General features: G+C 37.8%; 1 protein-coding gene across 4 annotated transcripts in view; it reads right to left on the reverse strand.

Annotated features, from left to right (window-relative positions):
* Nucleotides 1-24,228, reverse strand: part of LOC126820651 (methionine--tRNA ligase, cytoplasmic) — a 299,938-nt gene that overhangs the window by 274,842 nt on the left and 868 nt on the right. For all 4 annotated transcript variants that reach the window (XM_056101236.1, XM_050548738.2, XM_050548742.2 and 1 more), the window contains exon 2: nucleotides 5,222-5,312. In XM_056101236.1, coding sequence (XP_055957211.1) covers nucleotides 5,222-5,312 — 91 coding nt within the window. The remainder of the gene's footprint in view (nucleotides 1-5,221; nucleotides 5,313-24,228) is intronic.

Consider the following 24,228-nt stretch of genomic DNA (forward strand, 5'->3'; position numbering starts at 1 on the left):
GCTTTTGAAAGGGTTAACTCACACCCTTTCAACTTGTAAATTCCAAATACAAACTGCTTACCGGATTCATGCCATAGACACTAATATCCTAATTAAAAAAAAACGTTCCGTTTCCAATGATTATCAGACACAAATATTAATTCTGATTGTTTTATCCATCAACACACAGAGCAGGGGGCAACTGTAAAAAAAAATGCAAACAGCAACTGGGGGGTGGGGTGGGTCTGTCAGCCGAAAAAAGTGCATGAAAAAGTGCATTTCCGGGTAAGAAAATTGGGTGGTCTAACTGAGTTCTGCAAGAAAAAAAGCATTTCCGGGTAAGAAAATTGGGTGGTCTAACTGAGTTCTGCAAGAAAGAAAGCATTTCCGGGTAAGAAAATTGGGTGGTCTAACAGAGTTCTGCAAGAAAAAAAGCATTTCCGGGTAGAAAAATTGGGTGGTCTAACAGAGTTCTGAAAGAAAAAAAGCATTTCTGGGTAAGAAAATTGGGTGGTCTAATGGGTCCCTGCAAGAAAATAGCATGAAACGGGATACAAAGTATTTCAGTTCATATCAATAACAACTCCATCAAAATAGAATCGTATTTCCGTTTTACCGAGGTGTGTCGAATTAGTGGTCGAATCCAAGCGAAGATAAATTCAATTTTAAAATGCTTGATGAGTCTTGGGTCGCTGGTAAATTACGCTTCCTACTTGGATCTGCGTCTCGATTTTGACAATTGCCATAAACTGAGTGTTAAATTGTACGATAAACGTGATGACTTTGACTTTCCGATTGTTAAATTTCCATTTATTAGTAGTAATATTCCAATATCACCAGCTTATGGAGTGTTTGTGTCTCAGCTAATTCGTTACGCGAGAGCTTGTTCCTTTTATTCTGATTTTTTAAGTAGATCGAGGCATTTGTCATCTAAGCTTCAACTACAAGGATACTTGCGCACTAAACTTATTAAAACCTTTAAAAAGTTTTATGGCCGTCATATTGATTTGATTGGTAAATATAACGTGTCTCTCTCGGCTATTATTCTAGATATATTTAATTGACACGTATACTATTACTATCTCCCTGATAATATCTACTACATCGTTAACACAGTTCATCGCGTGCATTTTGCATACCGATAGTTCATTGGCCAATCACGCTTTTTTACCGACATTTCGCCTAATAGTTTGGATGCAGCTATGGCGGGTGTGGCGCCCGGCAGGGTAAGCTTACTCTTCCGGACACCTGTCACCACTGTTTGTCGTGTAATTTGTACACGAGGAGCAGTCCATTTGCTGATTACACTATTTTGCTTGAATACACTATTTTGCCTATAACGTTTTTTAGGACTTCGAATTCTGTCTTATGGTTTGGATTGTTCGTACTTGGTTTTATTTTATTTTAATTTGAATATTTCAAATAAAATATTTTTAACGTCTGAATATTTTTAAAAAGATTAGTAAATTAGCCTTAGTGTGGCCTTTTTGACCGGTCGTGCCAGTCGTGAATGAATTAGTTACGGCCTGTTAACCGAGACTACACAGGGATAACTCTTGGCAACAACCGGCAACAATGATGGCTACACTTTCGAAGTTTTGATAACTTCAACATGGGTGAGTTTTTAGCCTTTATTATTTTATTTGCAGACCGTCAACACGATTTTATTGCTAGTTCTTGTTCAGAGAAGAGCAGTTCTTGCATACACCCCTCAGAATACCCTATAAAACTATGTGATGCCTAGGATTCAAGTGGTTGCGATGTATATCGTTCTGACGTGTTGTCAATCATTGTCATTATCAATTTTAGCATAATTTCCCGTTATCCTAGGCCCAAATCAGCTGCTATTTCAACTTCCCTAGTGACTATATTTTCAAACAATTTCTTGAGACTAATGACTCATTATCAGGCGGATCATGTTATTCAGAATTTGGGCAAACTTTGATTTAAATTGTCCACTTTAAAGTAAACACTGCAGAGATTACCAGAGTGCAAAAAAACAAAACAAAATTGTCCACACTGCTTAGTTACGAATAATTTATGATGCCTGTTTATGACTGATTTTCTTCTGTTTTATATATTTCAGAGATGTGTTTGGATGAAGTTTGAAAATATTCTTGAAGTTATTTGTCAATAAAGATTTGGGTTGAGGAAGATGGCTGAGCACAAAATGAAAAAAAAGTACACTGTAATATTTATATACGCAGTTATTAGCCTTGCTAAAACAGAGGGGAGTTATATATTGTCCAATCGACAGTGTCTAATCCACCAACCAAAACGCAAGATTCACCCTTAAGCTTGTTACATTGCTGTGTCGATACTGTTTTTTTCCCTGTCTCGGAGGTGGTGTTTGGTAACTATGTTTTTAGGACAATTGTGATACTTAAGTGAATGGTGAACTTTGTGTCGTAAGGTGACAACTGTGATTAACTTTATAGTGAACTTTAAAGTGAACTTTAATTTCGTGAAAACCCATGCTTTCTAACATGGCGGATCTCCATAGACATCGTGAACTCTGTGAACCGTGAACTCTGTGAACCATGAACTCTGTGAACTGTGAATTCCGTGACTCGTGAACTCTAATTATTGAATTAGAACTGTCAACAAAGAAAGCTGTCAACTTGTTTATGTTTGTACTGTAACTCCTGTTTCTTGTATATGTTTATTTACATAAATATTCATTAATATTTCAAAGCCTTATCATTTCATTCAAGTGTTATCCCGTGATTTGATCGACTGTTGTCCTGTCAATTTGGTTTGCCAGCCCACTCCGAATAAACACGTCACGTGGAGAGGGTTAACATCTTTTTTACCAACAACACCGCAGCATGCCGAGATGAGATTTGGGTAATCTTTTACTTCTTCACACTCTGGTCAAAATTGGTCAACCTGTGATCAGTAGATTTGAGTGGATATGGGAAAGCACAATAAATGAATAGGTACAAGCCTAAGTTCAAGAAACACATTTTCTTGCACAAGATCTTAGGGTGGTCTAATGAGCAACTGTGAGGAACACATTTTCTTGCGCATGATTTTTGGGTGGTCAATTAAGCAACTGTGAAGAACACATTTTATTGCGCAAGATTTTAGGGTGGTCTTTCTTAAAAATGATGGTGCATATTTTTTTACGCAAGATTTTAATGGGTGGGTGGTCTACCCAGGTCCAATGCATATTTTTCGACTTGACATATGATGTTATTTTACTACTGCCCCCCGCACCGCACAGAGTAAACACATCTAACAACCAGATCTTATGAATTCGAGCCTCTTCAATAGTTATAAAGCACATCAAACAGTGTAGAATAAATTGCCTAACAGAAAATCATGCTTTATAAGTTGTTAAAGGGGCGTGGGGCTATTTAAGGAATGACGTTTGTGCACACAATGCAATGAAATAATTACCACCGGTGTAAGGAATTATTTTGACAGAATATGTCAACTGCAAATATGATGACTAAACATCAGTTTGTTCAGAGGACACTCTGCATGCGCGAACTTTCAAGTCTGTACCGATTTTAAAAAATTAGACAATCCCACATATTTTAAGATTGGCGTCGCCATTCAGTCTGAAGAACAGTTCCGTTCGTCTTTTTAATTCCACCTTACTTGTTGTTCTGTAACCCCTAATCTAAAATGCTCTTTCGATCTCATCTAATATAGTACATGCCACAAAAACATTGAATTAACTTATTTATGATATCCCCATTCTTTATCAAAAATTAAACTTAAATATATGATACAATTCCTTTTTAAATTGGCTTTCTCTGAAATAAAGTTTGGCAAAGTTATGCGTTACATATAAGCATGAAATGTATTTAGTAGGTTTTATTTGATTTTCAGCGAAAAAGGGTCGTCGTTCTATAATAATAAAAAGAAATAAAGAGTTTGAATTATTAGTTTATTTTCAAGTTTTGTCTTACACAATAGACATATTGTTAGCTTCTGACACATGTGTATTAATTCTACAAGCCTTCTGTGTTTATTGCCGAGATAATCGCACCACCCTTCAACCCAAAATGCTTTCTATAGATCCCATATTATGTAATATGTGAATGGTGCAATATCCATACTGTTAGTCTTAATTGCGAAGACATTTAAACAAAAGGATTTAATCAGGGTAGGGAGTCGACGTGTACACACGTAAATCAGACGCGTGAGATTTATCATTCATGGATGTGTTGTCAGTGTGGGAAATACTGTTTTAAATGGATATATAAATACACGTTTTATGATTGTGGACGAAACGGTATGTGTATCTCAAGAAAGCTTTGCTTCGGAACCGTCCCGTCGCCATTAAAAATCCAACATCTGTTTCACCGTAGTGATCTTGAAAAATAATCCCCGGATAATAACAGGCATTACAGATACCTGCCGTCGTATGAATCCTGAAAAATAATATTTCACCGTATCGCAACAGGTCAGTACTAAAACTAACACTTAATACAGTATTTCAACATTGTGCTGCAAAACTGAACGATGACCAACAACTAAACACATCATAATATCTTAACATCGCACGTGAAATTAGATGTTTGACAACAAAATTTAACACCTTGCGTAATTGGACACCTTGACTAATTTTTAATCACGACTCCGGAAATTGAACGGTCCAACTAATTATTGAACAGTCTTGCTAATTAAACGGGACGCTTACAATTCAACACGTGTCGAGAAACTAAACACTAGTTAATTAGACGCTTGGTAATCAAAATTAAACAGTGAGAGTGAAATTTGATAGAAGTACAAATTGAGCACAATATTTATGAATAATTGTACACCGAGTAGAAATTAGCCCTATTTACGCAAGATTAAACGGTACCAAGGTTACAGATAAAAATTGTGACTTCTAGGGTGTACCAAACCTTGGTATGACATACTTTTACACTATTTGTGCACGAGGAGCAGGCATTTTGTCAGGGAGTTTCGGGTCCGATTTTCATTATGGTGTAACAGGGATATCTTTGAATGGTTTTTAAAATTGAATAAAAAATTGTGACCTCTAGAGTGTTCTCAAGCTAAAAACATGGTTCTTTTAGTACAATTAGGGGCCATAATCCATGAAATTACGGTTCAATACATGCCGATATCAAAAGGAACCGAGATCTTTGGGATATTTATAAAACCGATATTTCAGGTTTTGTCAAAATTCGATAAAAACTGTGCCCTACAGATGGACAATGGCGGCGGCAATATATGTCCACATGAAAAAGTGGGCGTATAAAATGTCTCTGTATGTACATACCTCACAGCCGCATTAACTGAGAACAGATACTTGTCAGGCTTTACTTCCAATATAGGCAATTTATGTTCTGTTAAATAGGGCACAATCAATTCTATAAATATCAATAATGGCATAATTACCACAAATTATGAAAAAAAGCAGTTGCCATGCAAGATACGCCCAAATTTAGCAAGAGATGGGGCCATCATCCAGGATGTTCAGGATGACATGCGACAATATCAAATGGAACCAAGATCTTTGGGATGTAAACATAAATTTTCAGTTTCATCAAAATCGGATAAAAATTGTGACCTCTAGAGGGTCCACAACATTGGTATTACATGCTTTTACACTATTTGTTCGTTCTGACGGGAAGTTGTACGATTAAAATTGTAACCTCTAACACAATTTTTTGTACAATCAGGAGACATAATCCAAGAAGTTACAGTCCAATATGCATGAATAACGAAAGGAACCGTGATCTTTGGGATAAGTTTCATCAAAATCAAATAACAAGTGGTTGCCAAGCAAAATATGCTCAAAGTTTGCAAGTGATGGACAGAACAAACTGAGAAAAAAAAGTGATTTATCGGACAATAATGGGCCATAATCCAGGAAGTTACGGTCCGTTACGCACAAGTATTGAAAGGAACCCAGATGGCCAGATCTTTGGGCTAAAAACATATATTACTAACATATAAATATAAAGAATGTGGGGACCATTCGGGACTAAATGTTATGAAGTTGTATAGCCATTTGTTGCAAAAGTTCTTAAGTGTGAATCCATTTGGATTTAAAATGGTTCAAATATTAATTATCCAATGTGACATATCAATTATGTCTCATTCAGGATCAGTCATGAAAAGCCCAATTATTTGTATCGTGACATTTCTACTTGCATATCAGCCTTCTAAATGATTTGATTAGCTTTTTGGGAGGGTGCACAGCATGAGCTCTTTCCGAACAGGATAATAGATGCCATTTCTCTTGGGACTGGGAGGCCTTACTAAATTGAACAATGGTGGGATCATAATCCGTTATATAAACGATCGAATTTCATTTTGATGAGGTAAAAATAGTTGCCACTTGGATTTGAGCGAAAAATAGTGATCTACTTGGAAACAAATTTGCTAACCAAATTTCAGAGAATTTTGACTCGAGTATAACGGTATAAATTTGTTGTTCAATTCACAAACTAATTTGTACTCTGATATAATGGCGGAAGGCAGAACAAACACTTGCTTTCTGATTGGCAGATTATACTCTGGTAATGTTCCTGACGTAAAATCTATCCGAGTCATTTCGGTAAAGAGTCAACTTCTCCCTAGGTAATGTTTGACTCTGGGTTCGGTTTATTGTTTGAGGTGACCGGAGTTAAGGGAGAGAGAGAGAGAAATGGGGTTTAACGTCCACTCGACACAAACTAGGTCATTTCGGGACTAACATATGGTTTTAATTTTTTAAATTTTATTTCAATAATTTGCTTGCGCGTAGGTGTCTTTAGCAGTGGGTGGAAACCGGAGGACCCGGAGAAAACCCACAAGGTTGGACAGGCGTTCCTACTCCTTGTCACGTACAACCAGGGATTCGAAACCACGCCAGTTGACTCAATGACAGGCCTTATGATACAGCGCGCGCATGCTAACCATTCGGCCATTCGGCTGGTAAGGTTACGCCGCAGTGAGTGTAAACAGAATTTGAAATCTATGAGTGGCAAGTGGCCGTCCCAGATTTCTCTCATGAAACTACTAGTTTCGTTCATTTCGAACTCATCAGGCTTAAATGAAATTGTGCGGATGTTCCCTTTATATATTCGTCGGGGACTTGCGCAAAAGAGTATTGGATGGACTTGTGCAGTGCTGTATCACCGGAGCAACTGCTTCTGTTTAATGGTGAACAGAGTGACAGCTAAAGAATTGCTGTTATAAAATGCTTATTTGCATATACTCTAAGGCTCCCAAACCATTTGACTGTTTTGTTTAAAATAATATAAACAAGTGAGAATTATTTGGATAACCGGTTACTGAATTGTGTAATATGTACTAGTTTTTCTAGTATTAGATAGCACCGCGTTTCTCAACCTGGGGTGAATTCACCCCCAAGGGGGGAATGGCTCGTGTCCAGGGGTAAATGACCACACTCCAAGTAACTTCAAAAATGGTCATATAATGGTCCTATGAGAGATGAAGTTGCATTTCAAGATTTCAGTTGTCAACTTTTTCTCAATTTCAATTTGAATTGATGATCGTGCTCGATCCAGGCAGCCTAGATGATCCGCTCATCAGTGGTTGCCATGGTGATAGCTAGTTTACTTGGCTGTGTGAGTGGGAAACGGCGCAGGTGTCCATTGTCATTGTATGGCTAGCTCATTCAACAGATGAGTCCCCAATTTAGTTTCATTTGAATTTTTATACGTACTTTTGATTCCATGTGATTTTGATTCAAAATCATGTCTCCAAAGAAGCGTAAATACCAAGAAGAGTATGTATCGTATGGGTTCAAGTCGATAACAGGCGCGGATGGCGTCGAGAAGCCTCAGTGTTTCATCTGTGGTAAGGTTTTGATCAATGATAGTCTGAAACCCTCGACATTACGGAATCACCTACAATCTCTGCATGCGGGGAATCGCAATGACACCAAAGAGATGATGTTACAAAAGAAGGCCCGTTTCGAAGCATCTGGGACATTGACGAAATTTGATTTCGCGACCCCAAAGAAGCTACTTCTTGAAGCCTCATATAATGTTGCGTACAGAATTGCACGTTCTAAGAAACCCCACACCATTGGCGAAACTTTGGTGAAACCATGTGCTCTGGAAATGGTTGAAATTGTATGCGGTAAAGCTCAACGAGAGTTGATAGAGAAGATTCCTTTGTCAAATGATACCAACAGCCGGCGAATTAATGACATGTCCGTGGACATTCTCACTCAGGTCATTGAACAAATCAAGAACAGTCTGTACAAATTTAGTATGCAGCTTGATGAGTCAACAGACTGTGCCAATTTAAGTCAGTTGTTGGTGTGCGTGCGCCACTGATGACCACAACAAAGGCAGAAGATGTCTTTCGATTCGTACGAGGGTTCCTAAACGACCATGATATTCCCATTGACCATCTCAGGTCGATTTGCACTGACGGGGCACCAGCTATGTTGGGAAATAGATCAGGATTTGCTGCATTAGTTCGCCGTGAAGTTCCACATGTAACCGTGACACACTGTGTTCTGCATCGCCAGGCATTGGCTTCAAAAACGCTACCTGATGAGCTGAATAATGTACTAGCAACAGTGGTTTCAGTTGTAAACTTCATCCGTGGAAGAGCATTGAATCGCCGACTGTTCATGGCGCTGTGTAACGAAATGGGCAGCGAACATGAAGTACTTCTTTTTCATACTGAAGTAAGATGGTTATCTCGGGGTCGCGTGTTGAATCAAGTACTTGAACTGAAGGTGGAGATAGAGGAATTTCTGAGAGAAAGGAACAGAATTTTGTATGAAAAATTCACCGAGGCAACCTTTGTCTTCAAACTGGCTTATTTGGCCGACGTTTTCACTCTGCTGAACGAACTGAATACATCATTGCAAGGTAGAGGCATGATCATATTCGATGCTAATGAGATGATCAATGCATCCAAAAGTAAGCTGGGTCTGTGGAAGCGACACGCATCTCATGGAAATTTCACAAACTTTCCGACATTAGACAATCTCACCGAGCAACAGGAGGACCCTGATGTTGTCCCGGAACAGTTGAAGGAAGACATCTGCACTCATCTAGTGCAGCTTGGAAACTCATTTGATGGCTATTTCAAAACTGAGGACGACGGCGACAACCAGTGGATTCGAAATCCGTTCACTTCTGACATGGACGATGACAATGTACTCAAGGACGAGCTAATTGAGCTCAAGTCGAAGGATATGTTGAAGAAAGCAGTTCAAACAATGTCTATCGAAGCTTTTTGGAAATGAAATGAAATGAAATGGGGTTTAACATCCTACTGTTCTGCTCCGAACTGGGCTAATGAAGACGGGGTGTAATACAGAGGTCAGACAAGGATTTGTTAACTTAGCGTCGCTGGCCATTTCCAGTGTAATGCGTTCGTTACAACATACCTTTGTGAATCTGGATTTTCAACGCTGGTTGTGATAAAAACCAAATACCGGAACAGACTGAATGTCTGAAATGAAATGAGATTAGCACTCTCAAACACTGTCCCGAGAATAAAAAAAATCGTTTGTGACAATCACCAGGAGCAAATTTCGCACTGAACTGGAAACAATGTATTTTCATTAAAATATAAATTTGGTGATTATTGAATCTCAACTTCGATCCGCATTCATTCCATATTCAATGTCAATGTGGTCGATGGGCTTCGCGTCTACGGAGCTCGCGATGACCGCCTTCGCCGGCCACGGATCCGCGGTCAGTAACCTCTTCAAACCTCTGGGGGGTAAATGGGTCGGTTGACTATTCATTTAAGGGTGAGCGGTGAGAAAAGGTTGAGAAACATGGGTCTAGAGGGATCCACAATCTTTGTATTACATACTTTTCCACTACTTGTGTAGTAGGTAGTAGTCCGGTGGCTGAAGGGGGGGGGGGGGTTCGTCACCCAAGCTGTGAATTTATGAGACCAAGTTTTTCTAGACCAGTTTTTTGTGTGGACTCCGAATCTAGGTGGTGATCAGGCATTTGAGGGGGCGATTTCGAGATATGACGGGTCCAATGTCTACAATTGGGGGAAAATGTGATTATGTTGACATAAATGATGATCATGTTATATATTGATAAAACATAAATTTCTAGGACTGTCCATCTCCAAAGAAGTGCATATGATATGGTGGCCGATTTAGGACACGCAAAAAAAAAATAAAAATTCTTGAGCACTCGAGATACTAAGTCGAGCAGTTGAGATACTAAGCCAAGCACTCAAGATAGTTGTCAAGTGCTCAAGATAATTAAGTCGAGCACTCGAGATCCTAAGTCGAGTGCTCGAGAAAATTAGGTCAAGCACTCAAGATAATTAGGTCGAGCACTCAAGATAATATAACCGAACACGTCTCAACCTAGCATCTAAATAAGAGGAAATGTCAGTCTCTCCTAGCAAAACTCTGTAACCTCTATACATACAATTATTGATTCGTATAATAACATTCAATATACTCCCCACTTGGAAGAGGGTAAATTTAACGGGAAATATTTAGTGGTGGTGATGAGCATGGGATGGGGTGTGTGTGTGTGTGTCAGTGTGCATGTGTGGGTGTGTGTTTGTATATGGTGTATATGGAGGACACACATCTGAATACACACCTTCTAATCGCGGACCTATGTCAACCGAGGACGTCCTCGGTTCAACCAAGGACTTTTGGAATAAATCGAAGACTGTGACGATGTTCAGAAGCCCGGATTTAATATCCCATTTGATTTTACGTTCTATCTGAGGTGCTCTGCGTTAGGCGGTTTTCTACAGTTAGGGTGTATCTTTCGTTGTGTGATGTGAAAACGGAAAAATATGATTGTGTATCAGGTCCGCAGTTAGTGTTTATTGGACCGATCTCTACCATACACATCATATATGGTGAAACAAGTTATTATTTCTGCTATATTAAAAATCAAGCCATCTAGTCATTATATTACTTCTGACTGAAGTTTCGAAATTTTTACCTGCCGAAATAATAAATATAAAATAATATATAATCAACAATTGAAATATTAATAAGTCTAGCAATTTCAAGTAGTGACACTTGTTAGGGCGTATTAAGCCAGTTACAACTGTCTTAAATATAATGAATAGGTATCACTTAGCAATATTTTGCCTTGCGAATGTACTACAGATATAAATTGGTGAGCCTCGGGAGGCGTCGGGATCAGGTTTCCCAGTGTCTCAGGAGAGCTCCTTAGGCATTGTGAGCCACCTGGACCTACCGGGAGGCATTGTCAGTAAAACAGGCCTGGGAGGCATTCCCGGAGCTTTTCAGATCCACAAGCAAACTCCAGGGATACTTCCCTGGAGCGTCCGTGAAATATTGGTTTCCTCGGCGCATTACCAAAGCATCCGCAATATCTTGCTGAAATACCTAGGACATTTAAATCAGGGATGGCTTAGGGTGAACAAGCCAACAGTGAGGCTGATGTCCCCCGCCGAAATTGCAAAATAAATAGATGACACATATTAATTAATCGCACATTTATTTTTTTCACTAAGTTTCATCACTCTCTATCAGATAGAATCAAGATTATCTTGTCCCAAACCATCGACAAATGAAATCGATTAGCTCTGCTTAGCTTCAGCTCGAAATGTTAATTATTGAACTCAGTCAAGACATTCACCTAATGAACATCTACATATACATCAAGTTTAAACATTCACCTAATAGACACCTATGCCAAGTTTGAACATTCTACCTCAATTAGAAGGAGAGTTATTGTGTTCCAAAGTTTCTACCAATCAAATTGCTTATCACTCTGCTTACCCTCAGCAAAAAATGTTCATTATCGAACTTAGTTAAGGTATTCATATAATAAATCTATACACCAAGTTTCATCAATCTCACTTAATTAGAACTAAAGTTATCGTGTCCCAAAGCATCAACCAATCAAATTGCTTATCTCTGCTTACCCTAAGCGGAAAATGCTCATCTTCGAACTCCATCAAGGCATTGACCTAATCAACACATACACCAAGTTTGAACATTCTAGCCCAATTAGGAAGAGAGTTATCGTGCCCCAAAGTATCAACCAATCAAATTGCTTATCTCTGCTTACCCTAAGCGGAAAATGCTCATCTTCGAACTCCATCAAGGCATTGACCTAATAAACACATACACCAAGTTTGAACATTCTAGCTCAATTAAAAGTTATCGTGTCCCAAAGCATCAACCAATCAAATTGCTTATCTCTGCTTACCCTAAGCGGAAAATGCTCATCTTCGAACTCCATCAAGGCATTGACCTAATCAACACATACACCAAGTTTGAACATTCTAGCTCAATTAGGAAGCGAGTTATCGTGCCCCAAAGTATCAACCAATCAAATTGCTTATCTCTGCTTACCCTAAGCGGAAAATGCTCATCTTCGAACTCCATCAAGGCATTGACCTAATCAACACATACACCAAGTTTGAACATTCTAGCTCAATTAAAAGTTATCGTGTCCCAAAGCATCAACCAATCAAATTGCTTATCTCTGCTTACCCTAAGCGGAAAATGCTCATCTTCGAACTCCATCAAGGCATTGACCTAATCAACACATACACCAAGTTTGAACATTCTAGCCCAATTAGGAAGAGAGTTATCGTGTCCCAAAGCATCAACCAATCAAATTGCTTATCTCTGTTTACCCTAAGCGGAAAATGCTCATCTTCGAACTCCATCAAGGCATTGACCTAATAAACACATACACCAAGTTTGAACATTCTAGCTCAATTAGGAAGAGAGTTATTGTGTCCCAAAAAGTGTGACGGACAGACAGACGGACAGACAGACAGACAGACGGACGAACCCATTTTAATAGTCCCCTGCTTTCTTCGAAAGGCAGGGGACAAAAAGTATTTCGCAGGAGCTTCAGCGAAGCATCCCGGGAGATTCTCTGTCGGGAATACATTGGAAAAGTTTCCAATACAAGCTTCAGAATTTTTCAGTTATCCCGAGAGCTCCCGATATTGGTTTCCTCGGCGCATTACCAAAGCATCCGCAATATCTTGCTGAAATACCTAGGACATTTAAATCAGGGATGGCTTAGGGTGAAAAAGTATTTCGCAGGAGCTTCAGCGAAGCATCCCGGGAGATTCTCTGTCGGGAATACATTGGAAAAGTTTCCAATACAAGCTTCAGAATTTTTCAGTTATCCCGAGAGCTCCCGATGGTTCGATAGGAGAGAGAGAGAGAAATGGGGTTTAACGTCCACTCGACACAAACTAGGTCATTTCGGGACTAACATATGGTTTAATTTTATTTCAATAATTCGGACCCGGAGAAAACCCACGAGGTTATACAGGCGATCCTACTCCTTGTCACGTACAACCGGCTTTCGAAACCACACCGGTCGACTCAATGACAGACCTTATGATACAGCGCGTGCACGCTAACCATTCAGCCATCCAACGCCCCCTGGTTCGATAGGACACACGACAACCCCAAAGCTACCCGAGGAATCACAAAAGTTTCGGGAAAAAAATGTTTCGCTGAAGCTTCACTGCTCCAGGGAAGCATCTCCGGAGCTACCCCATGGACCTGGAACACTGCTGGGATGCCGCCCCGGCCAGTTTTCCCTACAAAACGTCGGGAACACATCGGAAAAAAATTCAATGCAAGCTTTGAAATTGTTCGCAGTTATCCTGAGGGCTCACGACGAGCCAGAAGCTTTCCCTGCACACCGGGGAACCTGTTCCCTGTTCCAGTTGGACATAGGCATAAGTGCCGCTAAGATAATATCTTAAAAGTTTAAGTTATTATCTTTAAAGTTTAAGTTAATATCTTAAAAAATTTAAGTTCTTAAAAAATGTAAGTTCTTAAAAAATTTAAGTTTTTAAAAAATTTAAGTTCTTAAAAGTTAAGTCAATATCTTAAAAGTTTAAGTTAATATCTTAAAAGCATAAGTTAATATCTTAAAAGTTTTAAGTTCATTTATGTTAATATCAGAGTTTATGTTAATAAATATCTTAAAAGTTTAAGTTAATATCTTAAAGTTTTAAGTTCTTAAAAGTTTAAGTTAATATCTTAAAAGTTTAAGTTCGTTTAAGTTAATATCAGAGTTTGTGTTAATATCTTTAAAGTTTAAGTTAATGTCTTAAAAATTTTAAGTTAATGTCTTAAAAATTTTAAGTTCTTAAAAGTTTAAGTTAATAACTTTAAAATTAAGTTAAAATCTTAAATGTTTAAGTTACAGAGGCCTTCCCATGTACAAACTGTATGATGTGCTGATATATTTGGGCTAAAAACATATTCAAACTAATTAATCTATCAAAAATTTGCTTCAAATCCTTCTCAAGACATTGTAACCCAAGATGTAACAAGCCAACAGTGAGGCTGATGTCCCCCGCCGAAATAGGAAAATAATTAGAGGACACATATAAATTTATCACAAATTATCTTTTACAAAGTATTGAACAATCAAACAGTATATCTTTACTTATAGTCTAAGCATACAATGTGACGGACAGACAGACAAACAGACAGACGGACGAACCCATTTTAATAGTCCCCTGCTTTCTTCGAAAGGCGGGGGACAATAAGCATACACACCAATTTTGAACATTTTAACTCAATTCGAAGGAGTGTGACGGACAGACAGACAAACAGACGACGGACGAACCCATTTTAATAGTCCCCTGCTTTCTTCGAAAGGCGGGGGACAATAAGCATACACACCAATTTTGAACATTTTAACTCAATTCGAAGGAGAGTTATTGTGTTCCAAAGTCTCAGCAAATCAAATTGCTTATCGCTCTGCTTAATCTGAGCAGAAAATGCTCATTATCGATCTTAGTCAAGGTATTACTGTAATGAAACTATACACCAAGTTTCATCACTCTCACTTAATTAGAACTAAAGTTATAGTGTCCCAAAGCATCAACCAATCAAATTGTTTATCTACTTAATTAGAACTAAAGTTATAGTGTCCCAAAGCATCAACCAATCAAATTGTTTATCTCTGCTTACCCTAAGCGGAACGGACAGACAAACAGACAGACGGACGAACCCATTTTAATAGTTCCCTGCTTTCTTCGAAAGGCGGGGGACAATAAGCATGAACATTTACTCAATTCGAAGATCAACCAATCAAATTGTTTATCTCTGCTTACCATAAGCGGAACGGACAGACAGACAAACAGACAGACGGACGAACCCATTTTAATAGTTCCCTGCTTTCTTCGAAAGGCGGGGGACAATCAAAGTAGGAGAGTTATTGTTTTCCAAAGTCTCGACCAATCAAATTGCGTATCGCTCTGCTTACCCTGAGCAGAAAATGCTCATTATCAAACTTAGTCAAGGTATTACTGTAATGAAACTATACACCAAGTTTCATCAATCTCACTTAATTAGAACTAAAGTTATCGTGTCCCAAAGCATCAACCAATCAAATTGCTTATCTCTGCTTACCCTAAGCGGAAAATGCTCATCTTCGAACTCCATCAAGGCATTGACCTAATCAACACATACACCAAGTTTGAACATTCTAGCTCAATTAGGAAGAGAGTTATCGTGCCCCAAAGTATCAACCAATCAAATTGCTTATCTCTGCTTACCCTAAGCGGAAAATGCTCATCTTCGAACTCCATCAAGGCATTGACCTAATAAACACATACACCAAGTTTGAACACTCTAGCTCAATTAAAAGTTATCGTGTCCCAAAGCATCAACCAATCAAATTGCTTATCTCTGCTTACCCTAAGCGGAAAATGCTCATCTTCGAACTCCATCAAGGCATTGACCTAATAAACACATACACCAAGTTTGAACATTCTAGCTCAATTAGGAAGAGAGTTATTGTGTCCCAAAAAGTGTGACGGACAGACAGACGGACAGACAGACAGACAGACAGACAGACGGACGAACCCATTTTAATAGTCCCTGCTTTCTTCGAAAGGCGGGGGACAAAAATCTATTTTTAGAAGCCATGTTTGTCACGTTACTTGATTGAGGGAGGGTCCATTGCAGAATGTATTTGTCGTTACTTACACCGTATACATGTATATTGAAACCTAAGTAAATTCTTTGATTATCCTCTGCCAAATTATTTTCCGCTGTTTGATTGCAGGCTCTATTGTACTTTAAAACCCCTCAATGTTCCCCAAACCACTTAACTGTTGATTAAGAAATAATAGCAGCTTCCTAAGTCAATCTAGCAGACAATAAGCCGTCGGGCTGACAGTGAGTAATACCCTGACATCCCTGCCCAGTGCCTGCCCCATCCAGTATTTTTCTAGTAAGATTGGGCGTCTCTACTTTCCATATGTACCAAATTTGCCATACTTTTATTGGAAATAACTACCCTATAAATACTTTTGTGCGAATATATCTTTCCTATCTTAAAAATTTAAGTTAATATCTTAAAAGATTAAATTCAAGTTGAGTTTAAAAGCTCAAGTTTATATCTTAAAGGGAAATTAAATTGAAATTTCCTGATATCTGCCCCACCTACACTCGATGCGCTCTCCCATCTTCCCTCCGCCCCCCGCGTTTCAGTTAACTGTCCCTCTGGTTTCATTTACCAAATAATTCCTTGTCATTCCTACGAAGCTGATTATATACAGGCACTCGTAAAAACAAATAAACGATTAGTCAGACATTTTAATTTCACTTATCGATATATCAATGATGTTCTATCACTGAATAATCCCAAATTTAGTGATTATGTAGAATTCATATATCCTGATGACCTTGAAATTAAAAACACTACTGACAATGACAATTACGCTTCCTACTTGGATCTGCGTCTCGATTTTGGCAATTGCCATAAACTAAGTGTTAAATTGTACGATAAACGTGATGACTTTGGCTTTCTGATTGTTAACTTTCCATTTATTAGTAGTAACATTCCAATATCACAGCTTATGGAGTGTTTGTGTCTCAGCTAATTCGTTACGCGAGAGCTTGTTCTTTTTTTTCTGATTTTTTAAGTAGATCGAGGCATTTTTCATCTAAGCTTCAACTACAGGGATACTTGCACACTAAACTTATAAAAACCTTTAAAAAGTTTTATGGCCGTCATATTAACTTGATTGGTAAATATAACATGTCTCTCTCGGCTATTATTCTAGATATATTTAATTGACCCATATACTACCTCCCTAATTATGTCTATTATATCGTTAACACTGTTCATCACGGCAGGACGGAGGGGCTGACAAGGAAAGCTGTCTAGTCGATCGGATGGTACGAAAAACCGAGGTCCCGTGTACACACTGGCATGCACGTAAAAGATCCCTTGGCAGTTGGAATTCGATATAAGAGTAGGCCGTAGTGCCGCTGTCCGGGCAAAATTTCCCTCATAGCACACTGTATGGCGTATGCCCGTCTTCATTAGCTTAGGTTTGGAGCAGAACAGTAGGACGTTAAAGTCCATTTCATTTCATTTCATTTCATTTCTGTTCATTTTGCATACCGATAGTCCATTGGCCAATCACACTATTTTACCGAGATTTCGTCTTATAGTTTGGATGCAGCTATGGCGGGTGTGGTGCCAGGCAGGGTAAGCTTACTCTTCCGGACACCTGTTACCACTGTTTGTCGTGTATTTTGTACATGGTGAACAGTCCATTTGCTGATTTCACTATTTCGTACAATCAGGGGCCATAATTCGGGAACTTATGGTCAGATATGCACAAATATCGAAAGGAACTGAGATCTTTGGGTTATAAACATATATTTCAAGTTTAAACCAAATCGGATAAAAATTGTGACCTCTACAGTGTTCACAAGCTAAAAACGTGATTTTTTGTACAATCAAGGGCCATAATCCATGAAGTTACAGTCCGATACATGCCAATATCGAAAGGAACCGAGATCTTAGGGTGATAAACCTATATTTCAAGTTTCGTTGAAATCAGATAAAAATTGTGACCTCTAGAGTGTTAACAAACAATTGTGGATGGACAGGGGCGACGACAATATACTTCCACATGAAAATGTGGGCATATAAAAACACAATAAACCAGAACCATGTTTAGATATATTCTTAGTCTTCATCAGAAGATACAAAATCAAAGTTCATAATATGAGCGGGATGAATATCTTCTTCAGATACCCATTCACATTGTAAATCTTCATTCCGGTCTTGTATCGCAGGGTCATCTTGTTTGATCATTGGTTTTGCAGTCTGTCTCCATATTGTTGCAACGTAATTTTTGTGTTTAATGTGCAGCAAAAGACTACTCTACTCAGTCAAGATGGTAATAAAGAAAGAAAGGGTTGTTATTTTTCATCACAATTAAAATTCCTCCAGAAAATCTTTCTTCTAGTGTCATCTGCTGATGTAAGTCGCCTTTCACCGTACATGCTACAAACAATTTTTTCTAAACCAGCAATTACATCATCAGAAACATCAGTTGTCTGTCCCAGCTCTTTAAAAATTGTTAGAAAGTTGGAAAAAGAAAGACAGATAGTCATTACCACTGAAAACATGTAGGCCGAGATATTCACGACACTTTCAATACTAATCTTGATTGGATCAAAAAATATATCAAGATTAGTATTAAAAGCGTCGAGAATATCCTAGACCTCACAAACAACCACGAGGACACCAAAATAGCTTACCTACTCCTCTTCGCATTGCAAATTAATGGAAGCACTGAAACAAATTGTATTTTGCATTCTTACTTGGGCGAAATGGACATTCCAATCATTCTCCTCGCAAACAATGATCCAAATATGCATATTTTGATCCATAATGAAATGGGCAAAGGTAGAAAATATCGCAGAAGGCGACTTACATCAGTAGATAAGGCTAGAAAAAAGATTTTCTGGGTGAAAAAATAACAAAGATTTTCTGGGTGAAAAAATAACAGACGTTTCTTTATTACCAACTTGCTGTAGTGGTCTTCTGCTGCATGGCTGGAATGAAGATTTACAATGTGAATTGGTATCTGAAGTATATCCAAAGGATATATGCAAGATGTTGATCAGCAACCAAGAAGATATTTATCCCGCTCATATTATGAACTTTGATTTTGAATCTTCTGATGATAACTAAGAATAAACTAATATCTAAACATGTCTCTGATTTACTGGGGTTTTTTATGTTCATCTCCAGATCTCTTGAAAAAGTACCATTATAATTTAATATATTGTATGACGAAATAGGTACTGAACGAAAAAGCTAACGAGAAACCACTTTTAAGGTCAATTTTGAACCAAATAATTTCTGTCCACAAAACACAATGGGAATCTTATAAACATATTTAGAGATGTTTCATCAAGCTCTAAGAAAATCATCATTTAAATCAACGTGAACTCATTTCCCGCCAATTCCCCCCCCCCCCCCCACACACACACCTGTAACCACACACCCCACCTCCCCACAAATCAAAACAGTTGTCCAGGGGTATCATAAACACTTATTTAGAGATGGGCAGTCCTAGAAATTTATGTTTTATTAATATATCAAATGATCATCATTTGGGTTATAAACATATATTTCTAGTTTTATTAAAACCGGATAAAAATTGTGGCCTTTGGAGTGTCCACAAACTAAAAATATGATTTTTCGTAGAATCAGGGGCCATAATCCATGAAGTTATGGTCCGATGCATGCCAATATCGAAAGAAACCAAGATCTTTTGGAGAGAGGGAAAAATGGGGTTTAATGTCCAATCGACACGGACTAGGTAATTTCAGGACTAACACATGGTTCAATTTTATTTCAATAATTCGCTTGCGCATAGGAGTCTTTAGCAGTGTGAGGAAACCAGAGGACAGGTAGAAAACCCACGAGGTTGGACAGATTACCCTACTCCTTGTCACATGCAACCGGGGATTTGAATCTACACCAGTTGACTCAATGACAGACCTTATGATACAGGCACCCAAGTCAGAAACGTCACCTGTTGGTAGTCGAATGTCGCGGGACCAAAACGTCATGTAATCGTTGTGGCCCCCAAGGGTCTGTGCCCTACAATGTGGTACTAGAGGTTTGATGTCATGTGACTTTAGCGTGAAATCAGACAGCCATTTATGGGAGACACAGGCGGGAAATATCACTCTAAAAGGGATTTTCCATCCACGCGATTCGCTACGGTTCATTTCATTGGCCGTTCCAGGAGTTATCCTAAGCGAGATTCTTATTTGGAACCAATCAAACATTTTTCTGATAATTTTGGTGGTTGATACTATAATCTACGGCAATAACAGCCCTAGAAACCGGGATATCCGACTGATATGTACCAGTTTTTTTATCTGGCATTATCAAGATTATATATATTTGATATATTATTATTCAATTTAATACAATTTTAATCAGGTTTGGCTGGCTAATATTCGCGGATTTCAGTTTAAAAATTGGTACGGTACGAGCGATTCTGGAAGGGAAATCTGTTCTGCTAATAAAGACGGGCACACTTATGCCATACAGTGTGCTATGAGTGAAATTTTGCTCAGATAGCGGCGCTATTACATGCATGCCAATGTGTACACAGGACCTCAGGTTTTTTGTTCCATCCAAATGACTATGCAATGTCCCTTGCCAGGCCCTTCGTCCTGCACCACTGACAAAGTCAAACCACACCGGGAAATCCTGTTGAACTTTCTCTGCCAACGCATGGATCAAACACAGAGCCACCGTGGCTCCTTCTGGAAGGAAATGAAATGGAGTTTAACGTCCTACTGTTCTGCTCCGAACTGGGCTAATGAAGAGGGGCGTACGCCATACAATGTGCTATGTATGAGAGAAATTTTCCCCAGACAGTGGCACTATGGCCTACTCTTATATCGAATTCCAACTGTCAAGGGACCTTTTATGTGCACACCAATGTGTAACTGGGACCTCAGTTTTTTGTAAACTGCATCATTGACAAGGGGGAACCACGTCGGAAAATCTGCATGAACTTTCTCGGTCAATGCAGGGATCAAACAACCGACCTCTAAGCTAGCTAGCCAGCGTCTTACCCACTTAGCCACCGTGACCTCCCCCTTCTGGAAAGGAAATACCGCTTATGAGGTCAGATACCTGAAAAGCACTTATTTTGGAACCATGGCATGCATTGACTGTATAGAGCATATGATATTGATATTGATTACATTAATTAATTGACGTCGATCTCAGATTTTAAAATTCCATAACTTTGGATCTACTGTCTAAACCATTGTAAATTTTAAACGGATTTCTTCGATTATAAACAAACTACTTAACTTTGGTTATTATAAACTTACCTGTGTATTTGAAATCAACTCCCGTTAAATAAAATCCATTGCACATCTAATTATTTCAACGAATAAAAAACATCTCTCTTGAAAAATTGAAATCCCACAAACTTTTGACACAGAAATAAATTCCAATATGGAAGCTGATTACGTCACTCTTCGGGAGATATAATTTTGTATAAGGAGTGACAGCATAGAAAATCAAAACGGTTTTCGGTACTTTTACGACATTTCAAGTTTGGTTTAAGAATAAGCTATAATAAGTCTTGGCTCGGGATTGACTTTGAGCGTTCGCACACATAACTGTCCGTATTCTTTTATTTTGTTACCGTATTTTACATTCTAGTAAAATCTCTGCAAATTTTATAACTTTACCTTTTGAAATATTTTGTTTTAATTATTTGAAGCGGTTATTATTTGATCGAAAGAATACTATCAAATTAACAATGCACTCGGAGACTTCGGAGGTGAGCTTCATGATGTTATATTATTTTTAACATAAAGAAGATAGGATATTTTTAGTTTATATATGACTTTATTTTTTCGAGTATCCGTGCAATCAGTGATATTTTCATTGTGAATAAAATTTGATGGACTGGCGATTAATGGTTTCAATATAAATCTATGTAATTGCCTTCAGTTGACATTGTTCGTCGCCCAAACTCAAACGATCGTATTGATCGCGCTTTGTTTTCATTGCAACATGTGGTTGCCAAACTATCTGTCAAAATTGCCCTGCATTGGTAGGGAGGTCAGTGAAGCAATAATATGGCCTTCATGCGCAGTTGAATGCCACTTACTTTTCCCAAATTTGCCCGTGTTTAACCTGCTTGTATGAAATATTTACTGTTGAAATCTTTGAAGTTTTTGTTGATTTTATAAGATTAAATTGTGTAAAATTGCCCAAAAGTATTTTTTTATCAGCCACTTTTGTTTCTGTTGGTAAATATTTGTTTCCGTAAGTGTTGTTTCTCTCAAACATTACGGCGCGAGATGTCAACATTCCGGGATATACCTCCACGAAAATAAATATTGACAATGGTTCCTCAGTAGTCACTATCACGAATTATGTATCAAACTAAAGGGAATTCCCTGAGGAATACTAGGATGTTGCTGAAAATAGAATTTTCCAGAGTTCCATGACCCAACTGACCGATTATTTGAAGAAAACGCAATTTTTCCGTATGGAATTTCCAATAAATGAATTTTTCCTTATATGAAATTCCCAAAAATGATAAATCAACGCCCATGAATAACCGTTCTTCTCCATGATCATGTCAGAATAATGTAATTTAATACTTGAGAACCAATGTAAAAATTCTATTTAAATGACCATTCCATGAATTCGTTCGCTGCGCAAAAACCAACATGGCGGACGGGTCGATGACAACGGCAAAATGGTGGAACCCAAATTGGTTGATAGGAACACACTAAAGCTTTGTTCTTTGATAAACCAAGAAATATCATCGCTTATAAATGACAGTTTGCTTGAAGGTTGGTCAGCAATGCGTAAAATGTGATGATTTTTGTAAAAAAGCCGAAGTTTTTATGTTAGAAAATGAGCGTGGTTATATGTAGAGGGAGTGAAAACGACTGTAAGAACAGTCGTAACTGCACGTCTTACTGCCAATAACTCAATCTGTTTTACAGACCTAATGCGACATCCGTCTTTTATCTCTGTCCAAGATGACTGACGTTTAAAAGGTCAGACCGCTGTAGTTCTAAGGGTGACGTCACATCACAATGTTTATCAACAAAGCAAGATGGCATCGATAACGCCAAAAAAGATTACTTCTGTGGCTTGTTTTTGTTGTTTAAAAACAAACACGAGCAGGTCAATCAGATTAGACGGTAAAAAATGTACTTCTGAAAGAATTCAGAGTAAACAAACAGAAAAAAACGTCAAATTGATGGTCACACGTGCGTTGTTTACATCGAACGTAGTAATATGAACTGGTACGGGCAGAATTATATCGTTTTATCCATTTTACGCCTCCGCGTACTATTTTCTGTACCTATTTACGCTAAATATGGAATATTTTTTATCAAGATATACTTCAAACACCTTTATTTATTTTTCTAATACTAAAAAAAAATGTTTCAGAATTTAATTTGTCAAAAGAAAAAAGTTAATATTTTGTAGTCATTAAGTCGCATCGATGTCATCCTTATCAGTGATTGTAGCGGCCAAGCGAATATTCACTGCGGATCAGTGTGCCAATAACTGTATAAAACAGCTGTTCATTTGTGTATTTTACTCCCCTTAGTTTCAATAACTATTCTTTTCTCAGAAATTATGAATGAAAAATTTTGGAATTTTGTATGATATGTGATTATTCGATGTCAGAAATGACAAGAAATATAACTTCTCACTTGTACTGAGTCAGATTTACATAGTTTTGTGGTCTTTGACTGCTTGAAGTGCAGGAGGACCGCCCCACAGAAACAATTACTCAAGACAAACACACGGACAAGACACAATTTTATATATAGTCTATAGGCCCAACCCAGAATAGGATCCATATATTATGCAGATTAGGCACTCAGCATAAATTGAAAATAATTATTTACACAGTTCAAACACCTTGTTCTTAGTATTTGAGATTATTACAGTATGTTAACAATTTTATATAAAGTATACATGTGCAAGGCATAAAGAAGGCAAACCACACATTTTATAATCAATTAGCATAAAATATGCAAATTAGCTTACCCATTGAAAAAATATTCATGATTTTAATTTTAGTCCATATGTTTGAAAATTGGTGTACTAAGAAGCCTTAACCTGGTAGTTTTTTAGTTTTTTTAAATGAATAAAGGAATGAACAATATAAAATTCTGATTTTATATATTAAATAGAATATGCAAATTAGGTAAACTAATTTGCATATAAACTTATATTATTTTGTATTGTTTTACTTAAAATTCACCCTGATACTTTGAAAAGGACATACAAAACCTTATTTCTCCATTTATATGATGAAAAATGTCCATAATTGAAAAAATTACGACCATTACGCATAATTTATGCAAATTTGCTCATTATGTATGCACATATTTTAACTAAATTTATATTCATTATGGATACTTGCGCGACAAATGTTCCAAATTTTATTGTGATCATATCAATAATAAGAAAGTTATGAATAAAAATGCATTAAAAGTTGATTAATATTGCA

This window comes from Patella vulgata, chromosome 5 (assembly GCF_932274485.2).
Source record: "Patella vulgata chromosome 5, xgPatVulg1.2, whole genome shotgun sequence".
Classification (NCBI taxonomy): Eukaryota; Metazoa; Mollusca; class Gastropoda; family Patellidae; genus Patella; species Patella vulgata.